Below are 12,276 nucleotides of genomic sequence, written 5' to 3'. Positions count from 1 at the left end.
AGGTTCTTCTATCATTTTGAGTGAATGTGAGTTATTCAGATAACTCAGTCTGATTGAATGAAATTAAATTAATGCAGACATAAACCTAACATCTTTATTCAGCTAATTGATCTTAGGTTATGTGGGACTTTGATATGAACATAATGTGTGTTTCAAGGATTAATTATTGACATACTGTGCATAAAAGCGATGCATTTCAACTTGATTATTCTGTCTCCGGATATTGACTCAACATGAAAGAAAAGCTTTGCATTAAATGTGACACTTCACATTGAACTTATTCATCTATTTACTTCCTGAGATGTGTTCACAGTCACTCTCAGAACCTCCAGCTCCAGTAGCCTGATACATTTTCCAAGCTTGTCGCTCTCATAGAAGGTGCAATGACCGATGTCCTTCGGCGCGACACCTTTTTCATCGCGAGGCCATGTTAATAGTTGGAGCAGTGTTTGAGCACAAACATTGTGATAGCAACACTGGCTAAAGCCTCCCACTTGGGGCCACTGAATAATACATCAAGCTGACTGCATCACCCCCCCCGCTTGTGCCCACGTTAATACTTGTGTGTGCATGCAGGAACATATGCACACACCTGCGTAAGCCTGGGAGCATTATGCATGTTTGGTGGTTTGGCTGGATTTGTTTGCGGGGCATAAACTTGCTGTGCCAGTGCAGTGGAGGGACTTATAGAGCGCGTGTGTACTTGCTGCTCATAAGAGCTTACAAAAGGGTAAACATCCTCCTTGACGTCGGTCCACATGCACCAGAGCTGCAGAGCAGTGTGCACTGTTTCCAAGGGATGTGTCGAGATCGTGTAGGAAGGGTTAGGCGGCCAGAAGGACGGAGATAACTCATAATAGCGCCGCTGTGGTGGCAGAGAGAGAATTTAAGGTACAGATTAACAAGATTAATCCCTCAGATTTGAGAGAATCTGAGAGAGTGTCATCACGCCTGCTTGGTGTGTATGATCGCAGCTAATGATATCAAAACACAGTCATCACTTTGATGCTTCTAACAGAGGAAGCAGACGCTTTGTTTCGCTTTTCTTTCTCCTCTCATCTAATCTTGTTTTATTTTTTCCCCCCCACTGGGTTAGACGTGAGAGCGCGCCGACAATCAAGATAACCGTTGTTGTTTTGTGTGCATGCGATCGCACACACAGATGCTTGTGTGTCAAGTCCGTGATGCATGTCGGACATTAACCAGCTCCCCTGCTGGCTGCCTGGCTGCCTGGCTGCCTGGCTGGCTGGTGGCGTCGCGATGGGGTGAAAAGACACATGTTGTCACGGGAATCTCTTCTAGTCAGTGGCACTCGAACAGGCACGTACAGCCTACCTTGTACACGTGTGCTGGCGTCAATTTGCGCTGTTAGTGCTGTCGTATGAGCTTCAGCACAAACTGTACGTATAAGCCAAATTAAATGGACACACACACACACACACACACACACACACACACACACACACACACGTACAGTGACGTCTCTGTGTGTTCTCCGGCTCTACCCTCCCCTGATTGATTTCGCCATAAAATTGTGCTCAGTAGCCACCCATTAAAACTCTGATCTCATCGATATGTGTGCAGCAATTGCAGTGTGTGGCACTGAATTATTCACCTCCTCCTCTTCCTCTCTCACTCGTCTCGCTCTCACTCCTCATTTTACACTGTATCCTTTCTTTCCACGTCCTCCTGAGCTCCTCTCCCACCCTCCCCCGTTCTCCCTCTCCGTCTCATGCGTCTCCTTCATTTTTCCACCTCTCAGTGCTCACTCTGTCTCCATCTTCTTCTCCTCCTGCTCTTCCTCCTTCCGTCCTTCCTCCTCTCACTCTTCTTTCTCTCAGCCACCTCACCCCCCCCACTCCCTCAGTCTCCTCTCTCTCCCTCTCTCTCTCTCTCTCTCTCTCTCTCTCGCTCTCCAGTACTGTCAGCCCTGAGGCGAGTCTCAGCCATCACTCCTCTTCATTTATTAATACCTGTACTCATACAGCCCAGCACACACAGCTGCCTCACATCTCCACTGCGCTCTCTCTCTCTCTCTCTCTCTCTCTCACACACACACACACACACGCACGCTTGCCGACTGCACGACTGTCCCCGAGGATGCGATGAGCCCAGTGTGTCCACACACTCGCACCCGCTTACTGTGCAGAAAAATGCCCTTTGTAAAAGGACAGGGAGCATCAATCTCCCAGCTGCGTCAGCCTACAGTTTGATGCTCTTTTTGTAGTTCTGCTTTTCCCTCGCTTGCATTTAATTGCACTTTATTGCAGTTATAATGGCTCTTAGGTCATAATTGTCGCAAATTACTCACTGGTTAGACTGATTGCTTGTATGTTTATCATTTATTCTTGTTTACCCAGCTGAATTTTCCCTCTCTCTACACATTATTAAATGGCATAGATCGCTTAGTGGCGGTTTTTTTTTTTTTTTTTGGGAGGGGGGGGTTGTTTTGTAATCACAGTATAATAATTATACAAGAATAATTGAGAGCACAAAGGTGAGCCATTTTTTTTTTATCAGCACACAATAATTTCGCCTGGAATCTCAAAAGTATCCAAACACTAATCCTGTTGGATAGAAAAAGAGAGACAATGATGCGAGAAAAGAAAAAAAAAAAAAAAAAAGGGATGATTCCCAGCAGCCGTTCTCTCCTGTTCGGCCAGAGCTGCCGTTTTTTACGAGGGGTCTGAAGGGAGCCATGTTTTTTGTACACACATCAGCTCCGAACAGTATACACGCATCTCATAAAACTATACAATAACAATATAAACAGAATTATTACCGCAAGAGGGAAATGAACTCTGATGGCTGCTTCACTTCACAGCCGTGCAGGGCTCATCAGTCAGTCAAACAATTAGCATGTCAGTCTGTCCCTAACCTCTCAGTCGTGTCTATATATGAGAGTAAATTAAAGGGTGACTTAATGTAAATCAAAGTGTGTTTACAGGTCTTGGAGAGTTCTACTGTATATGTGAAAAAAGCAGTATAAAGTCTTTAATGGCTGCAGAGGAAGCTGGATGTAATCTGAGAAAATTGCCTCCAGTGATGTCACTCAGTGGCTGAGTCGCATTGTGGGTAATGTAGGCACCGGGAAAAGCAGTGCTTGAGTGAAATAACTTGTTTTGAACAGCTCCTTTTTCAAATACAAAAGTAAAAAAAACAACAACAAAAAAAACAGATTTTAATTATTCACACTAAGATCTCTTAAAAAGAAAATAGATTAAAACATATGACATTTACAAGTGGTCAGAATCAGCTTTTTCAGTGTGACGTCACTAGAGGCAATTCATCAGGATACATTCGGCTTCCTCTGCAGCCACAGAATGATTTATCCCACCCTGTCACGTATGCAGCAGTACTCGCTAAGACCTGTAAACATATTTAATGTGTAAAATTGGTGGAGTTACCCTCGACTTAGATATGTCGACTCAGTGCCAGTATAGAGGATAATTTGTGCTTTTATGCTTGTCAATAGACTGACTGAATACCCTGAATGTAAATTATGACGGTTGGTGCATATGTGCGTGGCAGTTAGCTGCGTTGCTCCTCTTGACTTGCAGCTGTTCTGCCGAGCTTCCCCGTGCAGCTATATATAGCTCTTCATATGGTGTAATGATGCACTGAGGACAAGGTTGGAGGGCAGTGACATTGAAAAGCATGTGTGTGGCATGAACGCACTGCTTTGGCTCTTCTCTTTCCTCCAGTGACTGAGCGGACCTGTGTCCAAACCACCTGTTTTGAGAGAATGTGCATTATTTTTTTTTATTTTTTTTTTAATGGAGCAGAGAATTTGGCCTCCTCTCTCTTTGGGTGTCGCTCGGCGCCATCTGGAGGCCGTCACGGTCAACGCCATGACACGTTTGCCTCCCTCAAGACTGTGTTTGGCTCTGCCCATGAGTGACTGTGGAACTGGCCATTTTATTGAATTTGATGATCCATTACAGCTCAAATGGAGGTCCGGCTCCCTCAGGGCAAAGGAGATATTGCTTAGGCAGCAGGGTAATCACAAGGAGATTACAGTACCTGCTGACTCTATTGTCAGTCTGAAATATACAAACCAAGGTAGTAAGGAGCTTTATAGATTAAAAATATACATCAGTGAAGCCGTCGTGGTAGTTAATGATGTCCAGCCCGCCCACTGGTATATAGATCGCAATAAGGCCCCAACAATTACTCCTCTGTGATTAAAAAAAAAGAGCAATGTGTGATGAACTACAGCCGAGGCTGTGTAATAAAGCGAGCGCTGCATATGTAAACATGTAGTCACCACAATCAGTCATAAGCAAATGAGGATTTATACCTGCAATAAGGAGCCGATGTGGGAGGCGATGAAGATGATCAATGAAGGAAGGGCTGAGCGAGGCTTTCATGCAGACACGTTCTGAGCGCGAGCGCTAAATTGCAGTGTGGAGGAAAGCTGTCGTCATCTGTCACAGGCGGCACATTCACGCTGTACATTTGTTTTTTTCCAGCGGCTGTGATTTATGGGTTTATTTGATCCCAGGTTTAACATTATTAAATCTGATTTTATTTCATTCTGATCTCAGTTTAATTACGTTAACACTTGTGGAAGTGTGATTAAATCGGACAGGGAGAGCCGCTCCTGTAGCGGAAACACGAAAGACTAAAACACGACAGCCTGTTCCTGTGCTGCTTCTCACTGCTTCTTTCTGTCCTCTGTCCCCCCCCCACAGTGAACACCTATCATGCTCCTTCTCCTTCTTCCTCCACGGGGAGAGCAACGTGTGCACGAGCGTGGAGATCGCCCAGCACCAACCTGCTTACCACATCACAGAACACCACATCCGCCTCGCGCAGACCTCCGTCACACCAGTGCAAGGTAAGACCACAAAGCCAGCGATGTTTGTTTACGGCCCATGTGCACAGAAGAAGATAAAAACAATGTTCAGGAAGCATGTACCGAGGAAGTACTCAGATGCACTGCTTAAAGTAGCAATACCACACAGAGATTATACTTTATGAGCAGGTAAAAGTCCTGGATTCAAAAGTATTATTAGAAAAATGTGCTTAAAGGTCAAAAGTAAAAGTACTCGCTGTGCAGTGGATTGATCTCTGTCTGTGTTTTACTGTTATAAAAGATGTTTTTGGATTATTATCACTACTGCATCAATGTGTAGATATGTAAGGTTGAGCTCATTTTAACTACTTGATATACTTTTTGGGGAGATCTGCATCACTGCGTCATATCTCTCAAGCTTTGTGGCTTTCCTTTGTTTTTTTTTTACACTCCTGTTTTATTGGATCCTTTTGGTACGAAAAAAAAAACAACCAAACAATAAAAAGCAGCAGACTACAACGACATCATTGCCAGCCACTGTGACAGCCACGACTTCCAGGCGGCACACATTTCGTATAATAGTCTGTGGACAGGGAGTCTTTATACAGCTCTTCATAAGTTTCCACAATCAGCAGAGATTGCGGGAGGAAGGATGTAAATTACATTTTAAGCAGTGAGGCTGAAGGGGGATAAGCCACCAGCCATGTTTTTCATTTCAACAAATAATGTATCCATTTTTTCCATCTCGCAATGGAAAGGTAGTTTTTCTTTCTTCGGTCTTTTTAACAATTTCAAGCCAATTATCCACTTTAGGCAGGTCGCTGTGTCACCGTCTGTGAGTGATTGCTTTGTTGCTGCAGTCAATAGTTTCAGGAGGCATCTATCGTTTCCTGCTATACCTTCTGGTGAATCACCCAAATAAAAAGATACGCATGTGACTGAGATCTGCTGTCCAAAGATACGGCACATGATCAAAACCGAACTGTGTGGGGTTTTTTTTTTGTACGTCTGCAGTGGTCCTGAGTCCGTACGGCCTGAGCGGCACTCTGACGGGTCAGACCTACAAGATGAGCGACCCGGCGGCACGGAAGCTGATGGAGGAGTGGAGCTACTTCTACCCCGTGGTACTCCAGCAGAAAGAGGGAGGCGGAGAAAAGGAAAAAGAAGAGGCGAGCCAGGGCTACGATCGCGCCGGTCACGTGGCGGTGGAGGTCATCGTAGGTACGGAAGGAGTCAGCACGTCTGTTGGATTCAAACGAACTGCGTCTCCAGTGGCAGTATTTACAGCTTTACGGAAACAAATGTAGCTTATCTAGCATTAAGACTTTTACCGTCTTTTCAGGATGAGAAACAGCAATTAGAACACATTAGGCTGCCGAGATGTTGCTTAGTATTCCTCTTGAGATCTCATTTTCTCACAGGGATAAATAAGGAAAAATGATCATCCTACAGTCCTGAATGGCATTACTAAAAACATGTGCAAGTAAATAAACAGTTTTTAGATGAGTGAGAACTGATGAAACACACTGTGCGCAGCCACATCAGCGCGTCTAGTGCTACTGAATGGTACTTTGTCTCGTTGTAGCACACATCGGAAAAGGGGAAGTGGCTGGAAGGGAGGAGAGAGAGCAGCAAAAAGAGGGAAAGAAAGGATAAGGGAGTGGAGGTAAAAAAAATAAAATAAAATAATAAAATAACCCCAGGGAGTTATTCTAATAGCTTTGTCTAATCAGTCTGATCCCACAGCGTTGGTTTGACCTGATTATAATCAAAACTCACACGGTTACCGGTGGCTTCCTACATCTAGAAAAGGAACTGTCTGTCTCGTATTTGCTGCCTAAAATGATGGTGGAAAAAGTGAGCGGGAAAGGGATTGGAGATATGCTTTGTATGAGCTGTGAGCAAAAAACCCTTGACAACATGGATAGGGAGAGTTGCACATACTACATGTGAGTGCCTGCTGTGTTTGTTGCCAGTTGTCATGAATGTCCGCCACATGAAATCGCCAAACGCCGCTTGTTTTGACCGTTTCAGTGAACCTTGCAGTTAAAAGTAAGCAGCTGTCCCTCCTGCTGTTTCATAACATTTATGAATGCCCTTTATTTTCTCTTCGTAGGTGGGGTAAGGATGACCTACCCAGCTGCTTTGGTGCTGATTGCCCAGGGGGACCTACCAGTGGAGCAGCCTCCACCTGTTCCTGCCGCTCAGGGCCTCTGCAGGGAGCAGAACCACTGCAGCGTGCCGCTCACGCCGCCCACGTCGCCGCAGCAGCCCTGCTCAGGTAACAAATGCATACTGTACATACTCACTCGTTGCATCTGATGTTAACAGAAGGCAAGGAAACAAATGTGTCCATTTCATTTAAACTAGAATCTCTAATTGTGATTTCCTCATCTTTTCAGCGGACAGCGGCTTTGTGACCTCCGCCTCCAGCGTCCCCACGCCGGACAGCAGCATGGGCGTCACCAGCATCAGCCCGAAGCATTCTGGGAAGAAGCTAACCTGTCAGGTGGTCCATCAGGCCTGGAGGGAGTGCTATCTCAACCAGCCTCAGTACACGTAAGCTGAACCGCCGCTTTTGAGGTCACCTGGCGTGATTAGTATTGAAGAGCAGTGGTGCAGTTGAGCCCGCGCCCTCATGGATCTGTTTGCTCCCCGCAGATCAAATCAGCCGACTGACGCGACGCCCAAGAAGGAAGTGCCAAATGGAGGAGCCACGTGGGACTTCAACGATCTGGGAGCGAGAGTGTCCTGCAGCTGCTCCAGGTACCACCGGGCTGCATGCAAGCTGTTCAATATCAGCAATAATGATTTTTTTTTTTTCCTCTGTATATTCCCAAGATCTTTACAGGGGTGTTTGTTCAAATATGATCCACAGATCTGCTTTATATAAAATGTTTTCTATAAACATGTGTCAGAAAGTATTTTTGGTAATGAAGACATTGTTGCTAAGAAGTGCATATTTAATTACAATATGCATCATTTGCACATGTAAATATACAATTTTAGAACAGTTGTAATGCCAATAATCTTAATGTCAGTAATCAACTTAGTTAAATGATAATATGATAATTTAGAATAACAAAAGAAATCTAAACAAATAAATGAATTCAAATAATAATTTAAAATAATAATGATAATTTACCATTTTCACCTGTATTGTCTACCTTTAAAAAGCCTTTTTCACACTCCAGTGGAGACTTTGTTCGGAGAGTTTTTGTCGCATGAATAATACATTACAGCTTTATAAAAGGGCTTTGTTGACTTGACTCGCGATGAGAACAAAGAACAGGACCTGAGTTTTAGAAATTCTCAAAAAGAAAGGAAATCAAAAAATAAGTGGGAAGATTCTCATTATTGTTTCATTAAATGAACCTCTCTGTATTGTTGGGTTGTGTGTGCTTTCTAAACATACTTGACTGTGTTGCAGGTTGAAGCAGCAGAAGCTGAATCTGACCGCCGCGTCCACTGCCAACCCTCAGGCCAGTGCCAACCCCACTCAGTCCTCTGGCCCGTCATTATACCCTCCCTCCCTGCCCAAACACAAGACCAGTGACAAGACGGAAAAGGCTGACAAACAGTCCAAGAGGCCGGCCACCATCCCCTTCCACCACCGCCTGTCTGTCACACAGGAGACCCCTCTGGAACAGGACTCACCGGGAGGGCCTCAGCTCGGGGGTCTCGTGGCGCTGGAGCCGCCCATGGAGCCTCTGGCTGCTCTGCCAAGCTGCAAGTATCCCAAACCGCTCTCCAACGGCAGGAAAGCCCCCGAGTCCCTCCTCCACTCGCCAATGTCTCCTCTCCCGCCCACACTCAGCCCGCACCCCGTGGACATGCCTGTCTGTCCAGATGGGGCTTTGGGGATGGGGATGATTGCCAGCGAGACGGCTGTGTATACAGCTCTCCTGAGGCAGAGGGAGAATGGAGCCGGCTGGTGGAGAGGCTTCAGGACTCCCAGGACTGATAAGACTGACTTCAGACCCCCTGAACTCCCCTCTGATAAATTAGAGGAAGTGAAGACAGAGACAGCCACTGAGGGAGCTCCACTAAAGAGGTCTCTTTTACTTTTACTGTGTGTTTTTACTACTGTGTTCTTAGATGTGTGTCTTGTTCCCTGTGCTGTAGCTGCCCTCCCCTGTCTTTTACGTACAACTTTAAGTATCCAAAATGTTTTTTTTTATGGATGCTGCAAGGCGGAAGGCCCGTCTGAATATCCTACAATGTGGGACAATAAAGTGAATCTTGAATCTTGAGTAGCAAGGAATATACTAGATATGAAAAATCAACAATAAAAAACTGGGGTAGCACTGGAGCTGAAAGCGTCTGTGTTAGTTTGAGATATGAGATTAGATACGAGGACACAGGAAAGCTAGCAAGACAGAAAAGGCAAACTAATACTGCTTTTTTTTTTAATCTCTTTTTCCCCTCCAGACTCTACACGCAGACTCTCAAGAGATTTAAAATCTCCGAGGAGAGGGTGAGGGACCACATCCACACCTTGGGCCTGTTCCAGCAGCCAGGGGTGGAGGTGCTGCGGGAGCCCGGGGACGATCCCTACGACTTCAAGGAGGGAGACATCGAGTACACTTTCTCCAGCTCCAAGAGGTTAAAGGGTCAAGGGCGAGAACCCACCAAGAAGGCCAAGGTAGGAAAACAAACACAGCACGACAACAACACTCGTATCAAGTAAAATGGTAAAAACGTGGCATGCTGTGCTCACAGGATTGCCAAATCTGCATGCGTATTTGGTGATCCAATAACAACGGGACAGCTCGTCATCTGGCATTAGTCTCGACTTCCATCACAAGTGACCGCTGTATATGCAAATAAAACAAGAACATCACTGGTGCAGATGGACACAGCATTTTTGTTTTGTTTTTTTCACAAAGAAAGAAACTACTGAATGTGCAGAATTGTGAATTTGTCAGCATTTTCCAAAGTTTATGAAGTTTCTTTTAACTCAATAACGATCTTACAAAATGGAGTGATTTTATAAGGAGGTCTGGAGAAATTCATTCCCTCCTCAGCTCCTCGCTGTTGGTGACTTAAGTTGATGTGGCTGCTTTGACCTGTAGTATGTTGGGGTTCAAGGTTGCCATCTGCTGTTGTGCAAAACACTGTCAAATTGTTGAAACCTGTTGTTGGTAAGGGAAAAAAATGTAGACATCTTTTCATTTAATCTTTGTTTCAGTGGGGGGCTCATTATGTTTAACTTGTCAATGTCAGACTGGAATTAAAACCGAGAATATTCTCATTTTCTTCTAATTCATCCAGCAGGGAGAAGAAATCACCAGCAATGGAGCACTGCCTGATGGGAAGGATGCCATGTCCATTTTTAACTCGGCGCCGAAATCAGGTGGGACATCATCGCTGCCGTCGACATCAAACGCACGTCTTACAGTGTGCTGGGTGCTGGCCTTCATGGGTCATTTTGGAGCCGCGGTTCTAAAGTTGTCTGTGTGTGATGTTTTAGATGAATCAGGTCAGGACGACGGAGCTGCCAAAGCCAATCCTTCTCTGACCCGAGAGAAAGATCTAGTGGTCAACATCTCTGATCTGGACAACATATTCGATGAAGATGAGGAGGAGCTGGGGGTGAGCCGTCGCGGTTTACGCACCATATTCTCCTTCTCGGTGTTTGCAAGAGAAAGAAGAGAGAAGAGAAAATTAACATTTTTTTAATTTGAAAGATTTAGTGGAAACAAAGACACTGCTATTTTAGATATTAGTGACTTTAATTGTCCTTTCATTTTTTAGACATTTTTGTTATAAACAAAACTGATCTGTTAATCTTATGTGTAATAATTTGTAGACTGTTTACCCCAACCAGCACTCCACCAAGCTTGCGGTATCAACAGAAGATCGCCCTCCGGGGAAAGAAGGGAGAGTTGCAGTACCTTATCCATCAAGTGAGTATTCGGCTCTTTAATCTTTCTATGTAGCATCATTGTTTAAGCCGCTGCACCGATTTGCGTCATCCCCTTACACCTGTGTGAACTACATTTTCCCCTCTCTCCATCTCCTCCCTCCACCTCTGTCTCCTTTCAGCAGTAGCAGACCTCCAGCGCATGTTTCCCACGCCGCCTTCTTTAGAGCAGCACCCGGCCTTCTCTCCCATCATGACGTATCGCGACACTCCGAGCCAAGAGCCCCCCGCGCCCAGCGGAGCGGTCGACCACCTGCCGCCGTTAGCCTCCGCCCACCACACCGAGTACAGGATGGAGATCGAGGAGGGCATGGTCAGTCCCCGGCAGGAGGATATCAAGGTGAGCAGAGGCGGTCCGCAGCAGCAGATTTAGCTCTGTGCTTTGAGAAAATTACACTTAAATACGGGAATCAGGACTGGTTAATTACTTTAATAAATGACGTCAATCCCTTTTAAAACTCTCATCAAGGGGAAGTCAATAGTTGCTGACTGGCTCCAGAGCAGCTGGTCTGACTCGCATATTACATTGGAATTGTTTCACTCTTTACCTGTAGCTTGGTAATTAGCTATCTCTGCGCTTTGAGTCAGACATCTGTCCTGACTGCAGGCTCTGTGAGCTGGGAAGTGCTAATTAAAGTAGAATGTGCTTAGTGGCCACCGTTAGATACATCTGCTTGTTGACATGAGCAACAAGCTCCGCCAAAAAAACAAGTGTAGTTAGCGCGGCTCAATACTCTAAACATGCATCCAGGATTACAAAGTTCGATTTGGCATCAGAGTTGATTGGATCTAAACAAATTAATGACAACTGAGTGTTCCCTGCAAAGGGAATTTTTTTTCATTGCATTGTATCACAGGCTCTTATTATTTACTATGTGTGGTGTGGTGTGTAATCAACATGTATTCAATGGTAGCTGATATGGTTTTTACACGAGTATGCAGAAGAGGTTTACCAGAGAGATTTCATCGATATTCCAAGAGCTGCAGCTATTATTCAATCACTTAGTATTCAATCGCCAGCTATTCTGATAATTAATAAATCAGTTTGAAATCCAAATTCTCTTATTTCAGATTCTAAAACGTGAACATTTTATTATGTCTTTACACCCCAGGGACTGGATATCTGTGGGTTGCTGGCTAAAGCAAGTTAGGAGACACTGATTGGAACTGTTCACCATTTTTTGACATTTTAAGGCCCTAAAAACTAATCAATAAAGAAATAATACAAATGATAACAAAGAAATATGGAAATAATTGACCAAATATTCAACAATGAAGATGACTCTTAGTTGCAGCCCCCATGATGACTTGACAATAGGAAGTGGAGAGCGTAGAGTTGGAAACTAAAAATGTTGCTAGTGATCATGTGTGTTGAATGTCTCCTTGTCTCCTTAATTCGAGCAGAGAACACAAGGACTTTTAAACTGCTGCCAAGTACTTGGGCTGTGTAGCCAAGGCCTGATTTGCTTATTTCTTTGTGCCATAGGCCTCCATTGTTGTCCAAAAACCGCTAAGAATACGTCAGTGAGCCACATTGTTGCAATGGGTGTAG

The 12,276-nt window shown here is 44.8% G+C and overlaps 1 protein-coding gene across 5 annotated transcripts in view; it reads left to right on the top strand.

The window, feature by feature from the left end:
• Positions 1-12,276, top strand: part of LOC119030164 (mediator of RNA polymerase II transcription subunit 13-like) — an 86,505-nt gene that overhangs the window by 63,099 nt on the left and 11,130 nt on the right. The window contains exons 5-15 of one of the 5 annotated variants that reach the window (XM_037117553.1): positions 4,695-4,840; positions 5,813-6,019; positions 6,915-7,079; positions 7,201-7,357; positions 7,460-7,564; positions 8,229-8,852; positions 9,230-9,443; positions 10,073-10,154; positions 10,272-10,393; positions 10,629-10,707; positions 10,850-11,064. In XM_037117553.1, the coding sequence (XP_036973448.1) occupies positions 4,695-4,840; positions 5,813-6,019; positions 6,915-7,079; positions 7,201-7,357; positions 7,460-7,564; positions 8,229-8,852; positions 9,230-9,443; positions 10,073-10,154; positions 10,272-10,393; positions 10,629-10,707; positions 10,850-11,064 (2,116 nt within the window). Of the gene's footprint in view, positions 1-4,694; positions 4,841-5,812; positions 6,020-6,914; positions 7,080-7,200; positions 7,358-7,459; positions 7,565-8,228; positions 8,853-9,229; positions 9,444-10,072; positions 10,155-10,271; positions 10,394-10,610; positions 10,708-10,846; positions 11,065-12,276 lie in introns of all 5 variants that reach the window. The other 4 variants (XM_037117552.1, XM_037117551.1, XM_037117549.1 and 1 more) reach the window with 4 other exon arrangements.

This window comes from Acanthopagrus latus, chromosome 12, assembly GCF_904848185.1.
Source record: "Acanthopagrus latus isolate v.2019 chromosome 12, fAcaLat1.1, whole genome shotgun sequence".
Taxonomy (NCBI): domain Eukaryota; kingdom Metazoa; phylum Chordata; class Actinopteri; order Spariformes; family Sparidae; genus Acanthopagrus; species Acanthopagrus latus.
Note: the sequence above shows the minus strand (reverse complement) of the source record. Positions and strands in the feature narration are given on the sequence as shown.